The sequence below is a fragment of the Lynx canadensis genome, chromosome B2 (assembly GCF_007474595.2).
Source record: "Lynx canadensis isolate LIC74 chromosome B2, mLynCan4.pri.v2, whole genome shotgun sequence".
NCBI lineage: Eukaryota > Metazoa > Chordata > Mammalia > Carnivora > Felidae > Lynx > Lynx canadensis.
This window is the reverse complement of record NC_044307.1, coordinates 90,061,024-90,082,828: the sequence shown is the minus strand read 5'-3', so window position 1 is coordinate 90,082,828 and position 21,805 is coordinate 90,061,024. Positions and strand designations below refer to the sequence as shown.

At 43.3% G+C, this 21,805-nt stretch overlaps 1 protein-coding gene across 1 annotated transcript in view; it reads left to right on the top strand.

Annotated features, from left to right (window-relative positions):
* FAXC (failed axon connections homolog, metaxin like GST domain containing) overlaps window positions 1-21,805 on the top strand; it is a 72,021-nt gene that overhangs the window by 8,224 nt on the left and 41,992 nt on the right. The window contains 3 exon segments of the mRNA XM_030316011.1: window positions 11,815-12,011; window positions 20,533-20,573; window positions 20,576-20,755. Coding sequence (XP_030171871.1) covers window positions 11,815-12,011; window positions 20,533-20,573; window positions 20,576-20,755 — 418 coding nt within the window.

The following is a 21,805-nucleotide window of genomic DNA, read 5'->3' as shown; positions in this document are numbered from 1 at the left end:
TTTTCCGATTGAGCCTCCAGTGAGGCTTATTATGCAGTGAACTTCTAGTGGCTCTGTGTGCCTGATGACGTCTTCATTATGCCCTCACATTTGACACAGATACGTTCAAAGTTCTTTTCCTTCAGGGCTGTAGAAGTATTATTCCTTTGTCTTTCTGCATTGATATTGCTATTGAAAAATATGATGTCAGTCTGATTCTTTTTCTCTTTCTCTTTGGAAGCTTTTAGAATTTGCATTTAATCTTGACATACTTAAATTTCACTATGATATGCCTTGGTGTGGGTCTTTATGTATCTTGTTTGGTCCTTTCTAAACTCTTTTAGTCTGAAGTCCTTAATCTTTTTTTTTTAATTCTGGGGAATTACTAATTTTCTTCAAATTCTTCTTCCTTTTTTTATTTGTTTTACCCTTCTTTTTTGTAAGTTTTTTTCTTTTAAGTTTATTTGAGAGAGAGAAAGTGAGAGTGTGAGAGAGAGCAAGGGAGGGGCAGAGAGAGAAGGAGAGAGAATCCCAAGCAGGTTCCATGCTGTCTGCACAGAGCGTAACACGAGGCTCGATCTCGCGAATGGTGAGATCATGACCTGAGCCGATCAGGAGGAGATGCTTCACCGAATGAGCCACCCAGGCACCTCTACCCTTCTTTCTTGTGCCTTATTATCCAGATACTGAATCTCTGCCTTTATTTTCTGTATTTTTGAACATACTCCTTCATTCTTCTTCCTTCTGGGTGAATTCACCTTTCTGAGCCATTGTACCACTCTGTTCTCTTCTTGTATCTGTCATACTATTTATCTATTGAGGCCCACTTTTATTTTTCTTCGTAATACTTCTCCTGTGTTTGTATTACAACTTCTTCTCTTATACCTTAGATGACATTTATTATGCTAATTGAACCTGTTTGGTCTGTCCCCATAATCCTGCGTCATGTTGTATTTATTCAGTCTGTTGTTCTTCTGTTATAGTGGTTGTATGCCTCAGGTGTCTATTTTTGTTTCCGATTTCCTTTTACCAGAGATGTCAGCTTCCCTGCCTGGGAATTTGTAGGGGGCAAGGGCGAAAGCTTAGCCTCTGAGGGGATGTAGGAAAAGTAAGGAGGTGAGCCCCAGGCATCCCCAAACCACTCCTCCAAATGCCTCCTACTGGTCTTACAAAGTAGCAGCATTGGGAGGAGGTGGTCTCCTTAGCCGGTAACAGGGGGAGCCAAGCTTTTGGCTTCCCTGATAGTGACGTTACCCCTCCAACTGCTGGCGCCCCCAGGCCTCTGCTTTCTGAGCCAGTTTCTCTACAGAAGAGAAGGGGTGGGGTGGTAGTGATTCTCCTAAGGCGGGGCTGGGATGAGAGGCGTGGCATCCTCTTGGCTTGGGGGCCCCACTGGGGGTGTGTCGGAGCGGCACCTGACCTGGGCTTCGGGTGAGGGGCCCTGGGAGGGCATGTGGTATTTGGGGGACAGAAGGAGGTTCTTTATGACTGGGAACTGGAATGCAAGGGCTGAGTCTGGAGAGAGGAACAGAGAGATCATTCAGGACTTTCAAAGCAGGAATAGAGAATAAAATAGCACTGAAGACAGACAAATCTTGAACCATCTAAAGTCGGTGGATCAGAGTTCAAAGATCACTGTTCAGCTTGGTGTTGGCAGTCGGCACTGGAAAGCATATGTCACTGAGGGGCTCACACTGAAGGAAGGAACTGCTACCCAGCAGCTGCCTGTCTCTGTCCCATCATCACTCTTGACTAAATCATATCCATCAGCCTTGGCAGCTTTGGGGCAGTCAGGGTGCCAATACCAAACGTTGTGCTCGGTAGCCTCTCGTGGCTCCTGGGTCTCTTGCGCGCGCCCCCCCCCCCCCCCCCCCCCCGCCGTTGATGAAGCGGTTCTGCTGTTTGCAGGGCTGTGGCAGCTGCCAGGGCGTGCTCCCCTTTCCCTTCTTGTCTTCACGCCTGCAAGTACTGACTGCTGTGGCCCTGTCCTTACCAGTAGCCTAACTACCTTTGTTCGTGTTGCAGCTGCTTTTAGTTAGTGTGTCTGGAGCAGTGGGCACACATCTCACCATGAAGCCTGAAGCTGTTACAGAGGCCTTCGAGGAGGTGACCGCTTACCCCCTTGCAAAATTATTATTTCCTGTGTGTGTGTGTGTGTGTGTGTGTATAATTTTCTTTTAAAGAAAGGTGTAGGTGTGCTTTTTCTTCTGTGAGGTCTTTATGGAAAATAAATGGAGGAGATGGTCAGTTCGGGCGGAGATTTAGGTAACAGAAAAATGGTTCTGTGGTTTAGAAAGGGATGCTCCGTGCCTGTCCCAGGTGCCTGGGGACCTGTGTGCCATCAGTGAGGGTTTGTGCTCATGTAAGTGGTGCCTGGGAGGTGCTGGAGGGCTCAGCGCCTGGACTCGTCTGTGCAGAGGCATTTTGTCAGAGATCCAGAGAGCTCTACTCTCTGCCCCTTCTTTGCGCTGTGCCTTAAAAAAAAGAAAAAAGGTTAAGATGCCATATTCCTAAGAGCACGACTTTATAGTTGAAGCTTCTTTATTTTGTAACCTAAGAGGGACTGGAATAAATATTTGATGACCATTAGTAGGAACTCACAAGGCCTTTTTTTTTTTTTTAAAGCCTGATCTATTGGCCACAGTTATTATCTTTTAAAAATCAGGCTATAAATATTGGTAGGTCAATTTCAAAAACTTTTCATTTTGTAATAATTACAGATTCATATTGGGGTCCTGAAGATATGGTTAATTTTTTTTTTTCCAAAATGAAAATAGCTTTACTGGTGTTGTTCTGATTACACGTAGATGCCATATAGTCCTGATAAGAATTTCAAACAATACTTACACAAAAGTGTAAGTGGAAAATGTAAGTCACCTGCCATCCTACTAGCTGGAGGTTACCATCACTGATACTTTGGTCTCCCTTCCGTACATTTCTCTGGACATGGATAAGGACACCTACATCATTTGCCATAACTGGTTGTAGAGGAAGCATGTATTTCACACAATGATTCTTTTTAAATAGGAGAAAGAAAAAGAAAGAAAATGGCTCCTTAGGAACTCTCTGCTTTGGCTTTCAGCCCTAACTTTTTTTTTTTAAATTTTTTTATTTTTTAACATTTATTTATTTTTGAGACAGAGAGAGACACAGCATGAATGGGGGAGGGGCAGAGAGAGAGGGAGACACAGAATCAGAAGCAGGCTCCAGGCTCTGAGCCATCAGCCCAGAGCCCGACGCGGGGCTCGAACTCACGGACCGCGAGCGAGCCGAAGTCGGACGCTCAACCGACTGAGCCACCCAGGCGCCCCATAACTTTTGATGGTTCTGTTTACTTGCTGATCCTGTCTGTTTTCCCCCACCATCTTTTTGTTTTGAAATTTTCTAAAGACAAGCTAAAAGAATAGTACTATAATACCCATATGACCTTCACCTAGATTCACCAGTTATTGCCTATTTTTGCTTTATTTCTCTTTATGTATACCTTTGTGAACAATTTTTCATGAACCATTTGAAAGTAAGCTGCAGGCATCATGACACTTCGCTCTTCAGTACTTCAGTAGGCATCTCCAAAAAATAAGGACATTGGGGCACCTGGGTGGCTCAGTTGGTTAAGCATCTGACATCAATGTCAGCTCAGGTCATGCCCGCATCAGGCTCTGTGCAACAGCGTGGAGCCTGCTTGGGATTCTCTTCCTCCCTCTCTCTCTGCCCCTCCCCTGCTTGCATGCTCTCTCTCTCAAAATAAATAAAAACATAAGAAAATATGGATATTTTGTTTACAAAGCTACAATACATAGTTGTAAGGAGAAGTACTCAAGTTTTTTCCTTCTTACACAGGCGAAAACCCAGTTTTTCCCTATTGTGTGTTTCTTGTGAGTCTCCTTTACTACTAACATAAAACCCTTCATTTCTGACACTTCTGACAGATGTGAGGAGGTTCTTCCCCCACACCAGGCAACTCTCTGTGACACCCTCTGGGTGTCCTACAATCTAATTCAATTCTGATACTCTACCTGGATGCACTGTCAGATCCCACACTTTAAAGGCTCAGTCTCACAGCTGTATCCCTCCCCCTCTACAGAACTCAGGGAAACACTTCTGTTTATCAGTTTATTAAAGACTACAGTAAAAGATACAAATGAATTGAGGTGCCTGGGTGGCTGAGTCTGTTTAGTGTCTGACTCTTGATTTCGTCTTGGATCATGATCCCGGGTTTTGTGAGATCAAGCCCCACGTCGGGCTCTGTGCCAGCAGCGTGGGATTCTCTGTCTCCCTCTCTCAGAAATAAATAAATAAACAAACATTAAAAACAACAGCAACAACAACAAATGAACAGCCAGATGAAGTCATACTTAGGGTGAGGTGTGGGAGGGTCCCAGTGTAGAAGCTTCTGTCCTTGTGGAGTTGGGGTGAGTCACCCTCCCTCTATGGGTGTTTTTGCCCACTGGAAGCTCTCTGAACCCCATGCTTTTGGGATTTTATGGCTTCCTCACATAGACGTGATCAATTATTAACTCTATTTCCAGTCCCAGAGAGGATGGAGGAGGAGGTGGGGCTGAAAATTCCTGGCTTCTAATCAAAAGGTTTGGTCTTTGTGGTGACCTGCCACCATCTAAAAGCCATCCAAGGAGCCCACCCAGAGTCACCTCATTAACACGAAAGATGCTTCTAGGAGCTCTTGTCCTAGTGCTTTTATCATTTATGAATTTTTATAAGGCTTTTAGGAGCTCAGTTCTGAGAACTGGGAGCAGAGACCAACGTATATATTTCTTATTATTTCATAACAGTGGATGCATGGACTTTTTTTTTCCAATGTGGTATAATCCACAGAATTTCTCAAATATCTGAAATTTAGCCAGTGGGAGACCTTTCAAGATGGCTCCAGGGGTGCAGTGAATGTAATGGATATATATTTAGCTGAAAAGTTGGGGTACCATGGCTAATGTAGCAAGTCAGTGTCCCAAGACTTTGGGATTTCTTTTAAGGTTTCACATTCTGCATTTCCAAATGGTGATGGTGATGTTAATATGTGTGATGAAGGCACTTGTCAAACACTTCATTGTGCATTTTCTCATTTACTCCTATGATTCTTGATATCCCCATTGTGTAGTTGAGGAAATTGAGGCCCAGGGAAGATTAAGGGAGACACAGAGAGGGACCAGGGTCACACTGAATAAATGATGGAACCAGACTTTTAAACCCAAAGCCTATGGTTTTCACTGCTTTGCTAATAATGTAGTGTAAGTATAGATTAATCTCACCCAGGGCAGACTTACAGGGGGAAACTTCAGCTCAGAAATAATACAGAGGTTTTACCTCTTCATTTTTCTTCTCAAAATTACTTTCAGAAACTCCCCTCAATGGGTCCAGTCAGACTCCAATTGCTTAAATAAAACAGACCAGGAGTTCTTTAATATATTTAAGGAAGTTAAAGAAAATTAAGTATTCTTTTTAAAATAAACACTTTTATTTTAAAAGTAACAAAACCACATTCTGAAGAATTGAAATTCAGGGAAAGATCATCTGCATCTCATAGTCTTGCCGGTTACTTTAGACATTTTTGTGTTTCTCTTTTAAATGTTTTTTGAAAAAATAGAATTCATCTAATTTTTAATTAGGTACGATCATAGTGTCTCTAAAGTATTATTTTCTGCTTTTTTATCTAGTAAGCAAAATACATTTCTTCTTAGCTGATATTTTGTTATTTTTATTTTTATTGGAGTATAGTTGACATACAACGTTACGTTAGTTTCAGGCGTACAGCCTAGTGATTGACAATTCTACACGTCATAAAATCCCACAGTAGGTGTAGTTACCATCTGTGACCATACAAAGTTACTACAATACTATTGACTATATTCCCCATGCTGTACTTTTTCATCACTATGATTTATTTATTTTAGAACTGGAAGTTTGTGCTTCTTAATCCCCTTTACCTACTTTGCCTGACCCCTACATCCCTTCCCCCTGGCAATCACCAGTTTGTTTTCTGTTTTTATGAGTCTGTTTCTGGTTTGTGTGTTTGGGTTAGTTTTTTAGATTCCACCAATAAGTGAAATGATATGGTATTTGTCTTTTCTGTATGATTTATTTCACTTGGCATAATACCCTGTAGGTCCATCAATATTGTTCAGAGGGCAAATTTCATTCTTTTTTATGGCTGAGTAATATTCCACTGTCTCTCAGTCTGTCTCTCTATCTATGTATCTATCTATGTATCTATCTATCTATCTATCTATCTATCTATCTATCGGTGTATCTATCCCACATCTTCTTTATACATTTACCTATTGATGGACCCTTAGGTTGCTTCCATACCTTGGCTATTGTAAATAATGCTGCAGTAAACCTAGAGGAGCATATGTCTTTTCAAATTAGTGTTTTTGTTTTCTACGGGTAAATACCTAGTAGTGGAATCACTGGAGTGTATGTTCTGTCTTTAATTTGGAGGAACCTCCAAACTGTTTGGCATAGTGGTTGCACAAATTGACATTCCTGCCAGCAGTGCATGAGGGTTTCCTTTTTTCTATGTTGTCGCCAACATCTGTTGTTTCTTGACTTTTTGATACTAGCCATTCTGACTGGTAATATCTCATTGTGGTTTTGATTCGTATTTTCCTGATGATTAGTGATGTTGTGCATCTTTTCATGCATCTGTTGGCCATGTAAGCGTCTTCTTTGGAAAAATGCCTGTACAGGTCCTCTGACCTTTTTAGAATCAGTTTTTAAAAATTTTTTAGTGTTGAATTGTAGGAGTTCTTTATATATTTATATATGACTCCTTATTGGATATATCATTTGCAAATATTTTTTCCCATTTGGTAGGTTGCCCTTTTGTTTTGTTGATGGTTTCCTTTGCTGTGCAAAAGCTTCTTAGTTTGATGTACTCTCAGTTGCTTATTTTTGCCTTTGTTTCCCTTGCCTGAGGAAACAGATCCAGAAAAATATTGCTAAGGCTGATGTCCAAGAGATTACTGCCTGTGTTTTCTTTTAGAAGTCTTATGGTCTCAGGTCTTACATTTAGATATTTAATCTATTTTGAGTTTGTTTTTGTGTATCATGTAAGAAAGCTGTCCAGTTTCATTCTTTTGCATGTAGGTCTCTAGGTTTCCAGTGCCATTTATTGAAGAGACTGTCTTTTTTCCTTCATATATTCTTGCCTCCTTTCTCATGTAATTAACGGTATAAGCATGGGTTTTATTTCCGGGCTCTCTATTCTGTTCTGTTGATCTTGATCTATGTGTCTGTTTTTGTGCCAGTACCCATAGTGTTTTGATTACTGTAGCTTTGTAGTATAGTTTGAAATCAGGGAGTGTGATGCCTTTGTTCTTCTTTCTCAAGATTGCTTTGGTATTCAGGGTCTTCTGTGGTTCTACACAAATTTTAGGATTATTCATTCTAGTTCTTTGATAAATATTAATGCTATTTTGATAGGAATTGCATTGAATCTGTAGATTGCTATGGGTAGAGTGGACATTTTAACAGTATTAATTCTTTTAATCAATGAGCAAGATGATATCTTTCTATTCATTTGTGTTGCCTTTCAGTTTCTTTCCTCAGTGTCTTCTAGTTTTCAGAGTATTGGTCTTTTACGTCCTTGGTTAAATTTATTCCTAGGTATTTTTTTCTTTTTGATGCAATTGTAAATGGGATTGTTTTCTTAATTTCTCTTTCTGCTCGTTCATTGTTAATGTATAGAGATGCAACAGATTTCTGTATATTAATTTTGTATTCTGCAACTTTACTGAATTTATTTGAATAGATTTTTGGTGGAGTCTTTAGGGTTTTCTATATTTAGTATCATGTCATCCACAAATAGTGACAGTTTATTTCTTAACAATTTGGATGCCTTTGATTTATTTTCCTTGGTTGATTGCTACAGCTAGGATTTCCAGTACTATGTTGGATGAAAGTGACAAGAGTGGGCATCCTTGCCTTGTTCCTGATCTTAGAGGAAAAGCTTTCAGCTTTTCACCATTGACTGTGATGTTAGCTGTGTGTTTTTCACATATGGTCTTTATTCTCTTGAGGTGTGTTCCCTCTATACCCACTTTGTTGAGACTTTTTACCATGAATCGATGTTAAATTTTGTCAAATGCTTTTTCTGTTTCTAAAGATAAAATTTTTGATGATAATGACCTACTAGAACTTTCATTTCCGTAAGAGTCAGCCACTAATTTTTGCTAATCCGGTTTTTAAAAGCGATCTAGATAAAAATGTACCAAATACTCAGAGAGGGGCTGGTTCAGAAGGAAAGGCAGAGGTACAAACAGTAATATTATAAGAAGAGGGGAACATACGCTGCATGACGGAAGCATGGAGGAAAGGAGATGATGGTTGCACCTGGGAGAAATAGTTCACCAACAAGGTGAAATTTGAACTAAATATTTTAGGATAGATACGACTTGGCAGAGGTTGGGGAAAAGGATTCCCGTAAAAGGTAAAGAGTGTGCAAGGTCAGAGGGGTGGCAAAGACCTTGACACGGGTGTGGGCAGTTTGAAATTCAGGAAACCGGAAGGGTTGATAGCAAGGGGGCTGGGCAGGTGGGCAGCAGCTAGAGGGCATAGGCCTAGACTGCTATGTGGAAAGGGTTAGAATAGCCCCATGTAAAACCACTGGATAATTTTGAGCAGCACAGAAATTTCTCTCTCTGCTGTTTGCATTGCAGTTTCCTCTGGTGTCAGTGTGCAGGATAGAATCCATCTGCAAACGACAAGAATCCTGAAGGGGCTGTGTTAGGAGGATATGGGTGCTATCAAGGGTGATCTGAAAGAGGTGCTATGTTATATGGTAAATCTAGATCTTTAGTGTACACATGAGAATGTCTGATGTAATAGCAACTTTTAGAGGCATGTGACATTTCTCCTGGTCAACATCAAGGGAAATGGCTAGGGTTGCCATGTATTGTTGTGCAGGTTGTTCGCTGCACAACAGAGCCTGGCTAGGGAGTAGGGGCGACATCTGGACCCACTTCTGCTTGCCAAGCTGTGAACCCTGGCATAGACTCTATTTACCCAGAGGATGTTCTGTTTTCCAAATCGCAACAAAAACATATGGCTAACAGCAGCCCCAATAACTCCCTTTTCTAGGCTAGGCACAGAATGAATTTCTTTAGAATAAGCAATGAGATACAGCATACCAAGAGACAGGGACCAGTTAAAGTCCCCATTATTCTCTACCAAAGACAGGAGTGGCACCATTTAACTAGTACCTGCTCAACTCTGCAGAAAAGTGATATTACCTCAAAGGTTTGAGAAGCCCAGGACCTTCAAGCATAGTCTAAGCTCAGTTCTGTGGGCTTAAATAGAGAATTGCCTTTAAGGGCCATGATATCCAGCTATAACCCTGTTATCTTGCTGGAGGCCAACATAGTCTTCAGGTATGCTTAGTATATACCACGTGCAATTGGCAAGCAAAATTTCTAGACACAGAGAGACTTGACTTAGAAAACTGGCAACATTCTATGTTTTTATCCCTTGTGGTGAGATATATGGTTTGGTTTTTGGGGAAATTCATGCGCAAACCTTGCTGTGATTTGGGTGAGAACTAGAATGATAGTTACCATTGTTAAACCCAATAGTTTCCCACAAAAACAGTAGTTTTTCATTTCTCAGTAAATTTTGGTTTTGAGCCCAAAACGAGGATTTGACCAGGTGTCTTCTTGAGTGGGGCCCTGGCAGAGTTTTCTGTCATCTTTGCAAGGAGGTATCTACTTGATGCAAATAGGCTTGATGCAAATGGTAATTTAAGATTATTTTGTTTCTCGAGGATGCGATGAGGGTTACTGGATACCCCTTGAGCAGAGGTCAGCAGGTTATAGGTTTGTGGATCAAATCGGGCCTGTGAGCTAGGAAGGACTTTTATATTTTTAAGTAGTTGAAAAAAGTCAAAAAGGAAATGAAAACTTCATTGCCCCCAAACAACCCTTTACTGCCACACTCGTTCGTTTCTATATTGTTTGTGGCTGCTTTTATGCTACAACTGTGAAGTTGAGTTGTGACAGAGGCCCCCATGGCCTGCCTGAAATGTACTGGCTGGTCTTTCACAGAAAACGTTTGCTGACCTCTATTTCAGAGAAAAGTTTAAAGATGTAGAGGGTTGATACATTTAAAATTTATCTCATGCTATCTTTTTAAAGAAAAAAAAATAGCTTTATTGAGATATAATGGACATATAATAAGTTGCCCATATTTAAAATGTATAACTTGGTAAATCTTGACATATAAATACTCAAGTGAACATCACTATAGTCAGGATAGCAAGTATCCCTCACCCCCCAGATTTCTGTGCTCCTTTGTAATCCTGTCCCTGCCTGTCTCCCATCATCCCTAGCAAATATGGGTTGGCTTTCTGTCACTATAGATGAGTTTGTTTTATTTGGGGTTTGTTTTATATGAGTGGAATCCTACAACAAGTACTCTTTCTTTGTCTGGCTTATCTCACGTAGCAACATTGTTTTGAGATTCATCTGTGGTTATGGAGTGTATCAATAGTTCATTCCTCTTCATTGCTGAGTGATGTTCCATTGTAAGAATATACCAGAATTTGTTTATTTTTGTACTTCTCAAGGGCATTTCTGGTTTTTGTTTTTGTTTTGAAGTACAAATCAACCTTCTGTGAACATTTACGTACACCCATTTGCATGGGTATATGCTTTCTTTTCTTTTGGGTAACTACCTAGGAGTGACATGGCTAGATCATATGGCCGGTGTATATTTAACTTCTAAAGAAATTGTCAAATGATTTCAAAGTGGTTATAGCACTGTACTTTCCCACGCACAGTGTTTTGAGAGTTTTGTTCCTCTGCAGGAGCTAACATTGCTATTAGCCAATAGTATCTGAACTATCGACTTGCATGAAGTATGAGGAAGAGTTTGTAATAATCTGATTAATTTAGGCTGTGTAGACAACCAAAAAATTGATTCAGATTTAAAAATTAACTTTGAGGTCTTAAATGACCCAGATCAGATTTACTGACAAAACTGATAGAATAAATGCAATCATTACCACAGAATCCTCTCCACCAGCATGGTTAAGATCTTGACTTTTTATATGGCGGGCAGCAAATGTCACTGTAATTCCCAGTGTTCATAAAGTGTATGACTCCCCCCCTCCCCCCCCCCCCACTCCACCCCTATCTGGGACTACATCCTGCCAGATGCTGTAAGATTCTAGCATGGGTGTGAATCAAAGGGGAGCTTATCACAAACACAGATTTCTGGGCCCCATTCCCAGGATTCTGCTGCAGAGGTCTGGGCTGGGACCCAGGAATCTACATTTTAACCCACACAGGAGTTGAGTCAAGTAAATTGGATACACATTGTTATGCCCAAGTGTTATAATTTCTGGGACCACTTGTTTGCAGTGTAGTGGTATTAAGCATTATTCAGGCCTGAGCTGCTGGGTTTCAGATGAGGTCTTTGGTTACCAGCCTGGTCAGTGCCAGCCTCATTATGGTTTATTTACTCGCTTTGGCATTTGTGGATTGTTCATGCATTGTAACTGGACAACTGTTACCAGGATCATTTCAACACTACCTCTGCTCTCTGGTCTTTTTTGTAACAATATACCAGAGCCCTGGATAAAATCTGTGGGAGTAAAGTAGTATCTTCATGTGAGGTAAATCCTTTTTTTTTTTTTTTTTTCCCTCCAAGAGTAACTATTTATTGCCTTAAAGAGTTTATGTGCTGAGTTCATTTACTTAAACGGTCTAATCACTAGACCAATATATATTCCAACCAATATAGGGTTGGAATGTTTGTTTCTGTTAATCATACAGTGAAATTTAAACAAAATATTGCTTTTCTCTTTTTCAAATTTACTCTGCCCAGAATTATTTTGGTGGAAAACTCTCTGCTCAAGGGAAAATGCCTTGGATTGAATATAATCATGAGAAAGTTTCTGGCACAGAATTCATAATTGACTTTCTGGAAGAGAAACTTGGAGTGAATTTAAACAAAAACCTTGGCCCTCATGAAAGAGCCATCTCCAGAGCAGTGACCAAGATGGTGGAGGAGCACTTCTACTGGTGAGTCCCCCGGGCGTGCTGGGTGAGAGCCCAGGGCCTGTCCCCAGCCTTTGGAGGAAGCCCAGGTTCTGTTGCACTTGTCAGATACTCCCCAGCCTTTTCAAAGTTCTCTACATTCTGACTGACTTGGGGTCAAAGCTGTGACCATTAAGTGTCTAGGTCTCTAGACCAGGGGTAGACATTTTCTGTAGAGGCCCAGCTAGCACCTCTTTTAGGCTGAGCAGGCTGTGGCTCTATTGCAGCTGCTTAAACTCTGTCACTGTAATGCAAGTCATGGACGACGTGGAAATGACGAACGTGACTCTGTTTCGCTAAAGCAGTGAAAACACTGACATTTGAAATTTCATTTAATACAAAATGTTATTCTTTTGGACCCCCCCCCCCCCCACTATTTAAAAACGTAAAATCTTCCTAGCTGTGGTTTGCTGACCCCTGATCTCACTGAGGTGAGGAAGGGATTTCAATGGATTCTGCCCTTTACTACCACAAACTGCCGAATTAAAACAAAGTTACATCAGATACCCAGAGGAGGGAACAGAAGACTAAGTCAGGATAGAAGTCTCAGGTGAAGTAAATTATTCAAGCTTTGTAAAATTATTGCCAGTTTTCCTGAGACGACAAGAGCTTCTCTCGTGTTCCAGAAATAAACTGCAGTACTGCTCTCTGGGTGTCTTTGCCCCGACTGGCTGGCTCCTAGGTTGTCTTCCTTGTCTGTGTTGATGAGTTGTCTGTGTTCTGCATGTGGCATTGTGCTGGCTATGACATGTGAGTGAAATAGATGCGGTTCCTCTTGGTTTACAAAGTCATGGTCATGCGGGTTTTTTTTTCTTTTCCCTTCATCCATTTTCTGGAGTTTTTGTACCTTTCTGTACACTCCAGTGGATAAGAGAAGTTTTCTCTCTGATTTCTGTAAACTTACCTTGTTCCAAAGGTTTAATTAAGAATCATGAAGCCCACTTTTTTTGGGCATTAATTGTTACTCCTGGGTCACTTGCTCACGCGGTAGTTTTTACGTCCTCCACTGAGAGATACACTCAGCGTGGAGCTGATTAGAGAAGTTCTTCCCCATTACCTTCCTATTTCATCAATTCAGCTCTCCTTCTAAATGGAAACTTGCTGTCCCCTGTCTTGGATTTTAAGTGACTCTCTACTTCTCTTTTCCTCTTTCTGCTTGCAGTTCTTGCCCGGTTGATTCCAGGGCAGACCCGAAACAACCACTTCTCTTCCCCCTCTCCTGCAGAGGTGAAAGGGGTGGGAGCAAGGGGGAACCAGGCAGACAGTGGAGGCAGGGGTGCCGATTAGCATGGAAGTCATCATAGACTCCTCTCCTGGAATGAACCCAGGTGTTTTCCTTTTGAAACCTGTGAAGAACCGTTGGACTTCCCCTCTTAAAGAGTGCAGGGGTTGCAGGATGGGCCAAATGGATGACTGCATGCGATGTGCCTAGCCTCAGGGAAAAGCCTGTGGCACAGAGCCCGTGTCACTTGCTTGCCAGGTTCTGGTCCCCACTTTGCAGCAGTTGAGGGAAATGAAGAAACAGCACAGGGCCACCCTGACCCTCTGTGCCCTCTTTTGATGCAGCCCCCAGAGCATCTCATTTGATTGACGTCCCATTAATGCGGAGAGCTGTCGCTTTGTGAGCTGTCTGAAAAGAAGCTGAAAGTCACCTTACATTTTTATTGGTACTTTTGCTACAACCGTTTGATTTTTGTAGTGGTTCATAAAGTGTATATTCCAGTTAGAAAGGCTTTGATCCAGCGAGATTCCCAAGTACCACCTGTCACTGCTTTTTGCTCTGGGTGTGCAGATGTTTTATATGTTTGCTCCCCGGTAGAAGTTCACCTTCTGCTCTTCCCTCCCCTTCTCTCCCTGCACAGGCGCCAGCTAATACTTGATGGGAGGCAGCTCTCGGTAGGGGAGGGTTGGGTGTGGGCTGGGAGGTGGTACCCTGGTGGGGACGAATCTGAATTTTATGGACCATAAACACCCAAGTGCTTGGGGAGTTGCTTAGGTCATACGTAGACTCTTCTAAGGATACTTTGCTTTTCTAATCCACTCTTTAATTACAGTGTATGTTTTTTTTGGGGGGGTGGGGAGGAGGTTAGCTACTATTTCTCCTGTGTGCCTCCTCAAAGGTTAATTTGAGGAAGAAATAGTGAAGGTGGAAGGTCAGGTCTTGACTGAGATACAAATATCCAGTGAACTTGCAAAGACAAATGCCTAATTCCTTCAATTCCCTTTGGTCCCTAGCAGCAGAAGGAAAAACAAGCCTTCCTCTGTTTCATAAGGTCTCTTAACCTTTAGCCATGTTCTCGCCTTGAGGAGACCTCGAATGGGCTTTCCCGTGAGCTCTAAATCCCAATGGAGAAGAGACCCCTGTCGCTCTGGTAAGAACATGCCTGAGGCAGAGAGTCTGTGGACATTCTTCCTCAGGCTCCTCTCGTTCCCCTGCCTTGTCTGAGGGCCACACACAAGATGTGCACCCGTAGAAACCAGGGCCGGCCTAAGGAATGGCCCATAGTATGTAGGACAGTACTGCAAGTATGAGCTTTTCATGAGAACTTGATAAATCCTGACACTCAGCAAGCTCCAAGGCTGTGTCTGTATTTACAGCGGTGGAGGGGAGGAAATCAATTGTTTGACCCAATTGATTCAAACTATCTGAAGTTTTCAGATACGTTTATTTTGGTCTGAAACTATAAAAGTACTCCAGGTATGATGTTCTGAAAAGCAAAGACAATGGCAAGCTGGCATTGTTATGTAAATACCATCACATAATTCTGAGGCTCTGCTTCAGCGTTGCTCAAGTAAGCACACTCTGCTATAAAAGTGGGCTTTCTTGCACTTGAAATCCATACAAGCATGTCCAACTTGCATTATAAAACTATTACTGGACATGAAGAAGACAGGTTTTTATCCTCTTCGTTCCACTGGATGCTTACGTTAGATTCAACGCAAGGAAGTTGGTATAAAGGGAAGTATGAGAGACACGTGGTCAAATCAGTGGAATGGCATTGAGTTTTGGTAACAGACACTGCAGCTGCTTTTGTATGAGACACTAGTGTGTTAAGAGTCTTCCAGACCCACAGGGAAGTGTGCAGGGCACTGTGGTCAAGCCATCTAGTCATCCCACTTTGACCCATTAAAATAGAGGCATTAGAACAGGGATTTCAGTTTTTCTTCTAGGTTGGCCATGATTTTTAAATTCTGAGTTTGGCTTTTGGTATAGTTTCACTGATTGGGGGAGGTAGGATCCTTACGAAAATGACTTACCCGAGATCTTGTCTAAAAGCCAGGAGTCTCTCTCTCTCTGATTACAACTGGGTTGACGTGTCCCCCTCTTCCCTGTTCCCCTTACCCCCATTTTAGATGTAGCGAGAGGTCCTGTTTGGAGGGGCTTAGAGTCTAGTGCCTATGCAACTTGGTGAAACCACAGAAGCCGGTCGTATGCTCCTGCACCCTCATGCATGCAGAAGACAAGCAAAAGATGACAGGGATGTAGCAGGACATGGAGAAAGGCATCCTCATGGTCAGGAAGGGCACATGCAAAGACTCACTCGTCAAACGGTAGTTTGCCATGGTGTGTAGTTTCCCACAGGTTAATATCGTTTCTGCTATGGGCAAGGCCTCATGTTAGGTTATAACGAGAGATATCTTCATGGAAACAGCAGGGTCAGTTCTTCTTTCCTGGCCTCTTGAGCTCCTTTAAAAAGTGTTGAACAGTGTTTATTCTTCTGTTCCAACTAAGCTAATCAATCTTCAAAAGAAACCTTGACCCCATTTTGCAGAAGAGATCAGATATATCAGTTGCGATAAAGAAAATGAGTATCAACTTCCTGAAAGAGGTTCTCAGAATGATGAATTATTTTAATTGTTCAGCCTAGTCTAGTTTCCACATTGGCCCTCCCTGCCCTCTCCAGTTAATGATTCATGAATCCTTGTGCAGTGGGCTTCTTCCCAGTAGAGAGTGACGCAGACCTCAGAAGGGAACATGTCAGCCCCTTCTTCATTCTTCAAAGGCATTTCTCTTTTTCCATCTTTCTGTTTAAATATTGTCACCCCGTAGAAACACTACTTGGCAGTAGCTGGCTCAGAAGTGAAGCTTTTTTACATTTCAATCAATAGTTCATTCTTTTAGTAAACTTAATGAATGACTACTTGTGGCCGGGCTCCATGCTGGAGGGGGTGGTGGGGAAGCAAGGTGATCAGATGCTATCTCTGTCCTCAGGTGACTCTTAGGCAGGGGGAGACATTGAGCCATCCTAATGGTTGGTGCTGGGGTAGAATTTGAAGAACTGAGGAAAGGCAGCCAGCACCTGCTGGAGTGATGAGGGGAAGGCTTCCCAGAGGACACGGTGTCACAACAGAAGCTAGGGACAGTCAGAGTGGTGGGTGAAGGGGCTGGGTGGCAGGGGAAGATTAGGATATCCAGGCAGAGTAGCAGCATCCACAACAGGATGAGGCCAGAGAATGGCCAGACCAGGCCTGGGTCAGACTGTGGGAGCAGGGCTGGTGTGCAAGCTCAGGAATGGGGAGTTCATGAAGGACTCTGAGAAGAAGCCTGATATGACTAGATTTGTGTTTTAGGAGCTCACTGTGGCTGCCTTGGGGCAATTGGGTTTCTGAAGGGCCTTGAAGGGATGTCAGGAGACCTGTGCTGAATGATGTGCTAATTGAATTGGAGAAAAGGGCAAATTCACAGGGGGGACTGGCTGTCAGGAGTGAGGGACAAAGAGCAGTGAGGAACAACACCTGGGATTCTTTCAGATTTGGGCGAGGAGAAGCAGATTTGAAGGGAAGGAAGCTGATGAGTCTGATTTTGGAAATGTGGGTTTGCAGCTCCTGAGGACGCCTCACATGGATCCCTGGGTGTCAGGACAAAGGTCTGGGCTGGGTATGGGTTTGGGAGTCATCAGTTTGAAATCGGGGTGTGAATTAGATCACCCCACAAGTGTGGAGTAAGAGGTAGGAGGAATAGCGATGGAAATCTCAGGAATATGCACGAGGGGGCAGGAAAAGCAGTAGAGACCGACGTAAGCTGAGGGAGGGCTCTTCTATGAAAGACACCGATAGTGCCAGATGTTGCAGAAAGCCCAAGAAAGATAAATATAGAAAGAGTCTTTATTTGGATTTTGCAAGAAGGAGGTATCGTTGATTTGGAGGAGAGTGGTTTCCGTCAAGTGTCAATAGTTTGCCAGAAGCTTGGTTATGGGAGGAGGTGGATTCTTGGTTGTAATGACAGGAAGCATGTGTAAATGAGGTCTGTTGCCTGCAGTGATTGATTCAGGAATCCGTGAGTTACCCATTTTCTTTGGTATTCAAAGTTTGTACCCACTTCACAGGGGTTGACCCTTATAGAGCCTGCCTGGCCCTCTGCTTCTCTTCCCTGACACTGGCCTACAGTATTGGGCACAGGGAGTGAATGAGGAAAGAAACCAAAAGCAGGGTGGGAAAGAGAACAGAGGAAGACCAGACAGTCTCTCGGGTTACCTCTAGCTATAGACTTCCAGATCAACCTATTGTTCCTTTTACTGTGCCCTGCATTCAACACGCTAAGGCAAGAAGAGAACCTTACACCATTGCATTGGTAGGGTTTCCTACCAGCTTAGCTGTGTGACCTAGAACGGCTGCCTCTTCCAACCCCATCTGCTACTCGAACCCAGTAGTCATCCAAAGCTCTCTCTCCATCACTGCATCCTCATCCTGTGCCCATGCCCCCATTTCCTGCTCTATGGAGGAAAGTGAAGTCACTAGGCAGGAGCTCTGAACCTCTCTGCAGCCCCTCACGCGACACTTCCCTTCTCTCCATCTCCAAGAAAGCAGTGTCTCTACTTCTCACCAAGCTGGTGTTTTCCAGCCTGGTGTTTTCACCTTCTATCTTGGTCCTGAACTGTGGATGCCCTATTACCACTCCTTACCCTAGAAACTTCCTTAGGTGACCCGTTTTCCTCTGACGGCTTAGAACTCTCACTGATATGCCCTCACCCACAATTCTCTATCTTGAATCCAAACCTGTCTCCTGAGTTCTCAACCTCTGGATATTCTCACTTGGGGGTTCCATGGGACCTTCAAATGCAACAGCTTAATGCATCTTTCATTACCTAAATCGGTACCTGATGTGTGCCCGCCTATAAAGGTTAATGGCATTATCATCCTCTCAAACCATCAGCCTGAGAGGAAATACCTAATCTCTCCTTTTACCTAATCCATTGGTCAACAGACTCTTTTCTCATATCTCAGGGTTTCTCCTGCATTCCCTGTACACCCCCACACCCGCCCACCACCCTGCCATTGGTCTAGTTCTTGGGTCTTGCCATAGTCTTCTAAGCAGCTTTCCTACCGGTGGTTTCTCCACTTCCATCGACACACCGATTACGTTTCTTATCTGCTTAAAATTTTTGGTGGATAAACTTTGCTTCCAAAATAAAGTTCAGCACCCTTTGTCTCAGGCCTGTCCGTATCTGGTCCTGGCCCACCCTTCCAGCCTCTACTCTTACAGGCTTCCCCAGGCCTCCTGTATCCCCTGGCCAGTGCTCTTCACACACACTCCTTCTCTCCCTCTCCCTCTGCTCTGCCTGGTGAGCTTCTGCTCATCCTTCAGGACCAATTATGCTTATCATAAAACCTGTGTAATTTGTCTACAAAGAAGGTACTTTTTTTTTTTTTTCCAGATCAACCCGTCAGTGTAGAGCCACCATATTCCTCATTTTTTACTCTTTAGATGCTTCCTGGATGCTATTACCTGGTCACACTTTTTGGGATAATTTAGTTTTATTCTCAGATCACGGACTTGCAAAATAATCAAGGATGCCATAGCCCTTTTATTGCATTTCAATCTAGTACAATTAGAATCGAAGTGCTGAGTTATTCTAATGGAATGTGAGAATGTATACCTTAATAACTGCAGGTGTAAAAAGAAGAACAAATAGGAAAGCATTTAGTTTTCATGTTTTATAAAGAGTGTACTAGAGTATATGTGAGATTCTTTATGTCAAAGGATCCATTGACTGCTCTGACTGTAGATATTCGTTACTTACCATTACAATGTACTTTTTCCTGTTTTCAGCAAAATCCATTCCCTGACTCAATACTTTATTTTGAGAAATTTACAAAAGAAGTACCCAAAGCTTTCTAACAAGATTTCTAAGCACTTTTAAAAAGGTACTAAAGAAGAGTTACGGTTACAGTACAAAGGGTAGGTTGAAATTGGCTGTAGGACTTTTCCAGTAAAAATCAGGCATGCTTAAAGTTTTTTAAAGAAATCTTCTGTTTCTTCCTTTGTAGAGAAAGAAGATGGGAAAGAATAGAATTATATAAAATGATCAACATTTCAGGGACTCTGTTTTTCTTTTAAAAAGACGAGGTAGAAAAGTAGCTATAATTTATTACAATTCCTTGTGTTCTCTCTGCAAACATATTTTCCAAAGTGGCCATCATTGCTCTGTCAACTACCTAGGAGTAGAGATGACTACCAGTATATCTTTTATTGCTCATTATGGGAAAAAACTAAAGTATCTTATGTCTCTACTCTCACAGCTATACTTTTCTCAGCCTTCAGCAGGAAACCATTTAATTTCTATCTACCAGCTTTATTAGCCATAGAAACAGTCCTGCAATTGCACAAGTTCCAAGAACAAAATCAGTGTCGGCCTGAGTATTGCAGCCAGCACACACCGCAACCGACAGCGGGTAGCTGCTTAGCTGTCTGTGCACAGAACATGGGAACTCCTGGACGGGAGCGTTTGGCCACGAGCATCACCCAGATGGGAAAAAACAACTCAACTAAGTTCCTTTGGTGTTTGTGTTCGCTTTAAGAGCCCTGGAGAAACAAACTGAAGCAGAGTTGACTTTCTGGAGAGGCAAATCCTATACGTAATATTTATAATTTATATAGTTTATAATAAACATGGACAGGTCTACCTACTCCCTAACCCTCTGTCAAAAAGGCAAAAGTTTTCCTTTTTAAAAAAACTCGTTGACTCTGTAGAATATAAAATGCACTCCCAAATTGCACCAAATTACAAAAGTGCAGCTTAATTAATTACCACAGAGCATATACCTGCATATCCATTACTTAGATCAAGAAAGAGAGTGAAGCCAGCACCGCAGTCACTGTGCCTCCTTCCTGGGGTCCCCGTAGGTACGCACCTAAAAGCCTGTTGTAGTGGGTTTCTAGTATTTTCTGAGGGGTTGCCTCAGAGGAAGCAGAAGCGTGCCTTGGGAGGTGTTGGGGGGGGGGGGTGAGGGGCGTGGATCTGAGGGCGGGTGCCAAGAGAGGTTTGGTGGCATTGTAGCATGGCATCGTTACCTGGATTTGTTTTAGTTTCTCTTCCAGACCCGAGGTCTAGGCCCTGACCAGAAACTGTGGTAATATCTGCCATGCACGCTGCTCTTTGTAAAAGCTGCGCTGACTCATTTCCTCTGGGAGCGTGCGAACTTCTGACGCACTCCCTGGAAATGGACTCTGTGGAGCTGACATGTATCTAATGCCCGGTAGTAACCTGTTTCCACACAATTCCAGGACGTTAGCTTATTGCCAGTGGTGGGACAATCTCAATGAGACCCGAAGATGCTCTCTCTTAGTGGTGGCGGTCCCTTCAGTAACCTGCTGAGGTGGGTCGTGTGCCACATAACGAAAGGAATTGTGAAGCGCGAGATGCACGGCCACGGCATGTGCCGCTTCTCGGAGGAGGAGATTTACATGCTGATGGAGAAGGACATGCGGTCCTTGGCAGGGCTCTTGGGTACGTACCACACCTTCTATATTCTATGTTTTCTATCCTTACTTTTTGCATGATTAGTAAAGCACTGTTAGCGTACTGATTTAAAGTTTTATTTGGTTGGTTGGTTTCTTTGCTTCCACCTGGAGGCTGCAGTCCCCCCCACCCCCCCCATTTAACCAATCGCCTCATTTCCAGGAGCGAGTGTTTCTCTTCCCAGTCGCTAGGGCGAGACAGTCTCGTGCGGGGGGTGGGGGGACCCGGGGGGACCCCCGCGAGCGAGAACATAGCACTTGGCGCGGCACGGCTGCCTGGCCGGAAACGCCGCTGGCGGTCTCGGTGCATGTTGTGAGCGGAGGGCGGTTCTGGGCAGGGAAGCTCGTTCACCGTGTACACAGGCCAGGGTGAAAGGGCTTCTTGTAAGCACGCGTGCTTGAAGCGTCAACTGTGTATCCGGGGGACCTCAAGCTGCTAGAAAGGCCGGCGGCGCAGGTTCGTGCACGTGCCCCCGAGTCCTTTTTCACGTTTCGCGTTTGGAATCTCAGGCCTCCTCTTACCAGCATGTCGTAACTCTTCTGAGTTTGCGTTCACTGCGCACAGTGGGTTGAACTGTGCTGGGGAAGCCCCTCAGAGAGAAGCCCGGAGCAGCGTAGGTCTGGGCAGCTGAGGCTACCGAGAGTGGAGTTATGTGTCCTTTGTCACCTCGCTGGACACTGGAGGTGGCTGGGCCGATGCGATTCTGTACTGGGCAGAGCTTGAGTCTTAACTATGTCAGCTAGTAAACACGGTCATTTGAATTCAGAAGCTCCTGTGTGTGAAATGATGGTTTCTCCTGGAGACAACTAGTGCATATCGGGAGCCAAGCCCTCTGTGGACTAGTCATGGGACCTAGTCTTATGCGACTGCTTATTTTGCCTGGGGGACGTGGGTTTTTATTAACTGTCTTTTGGCCCCCTCCATTCTAGAGCACATTGGGTTCCTCATCTCCTCTAGGAAGTGGCGTTTGGGGCTTGTTTTGTTGAAACCCATCTGGTGCTCCAGGAACTGGAGCCTTTGCTGGGTATAACCTGCCCC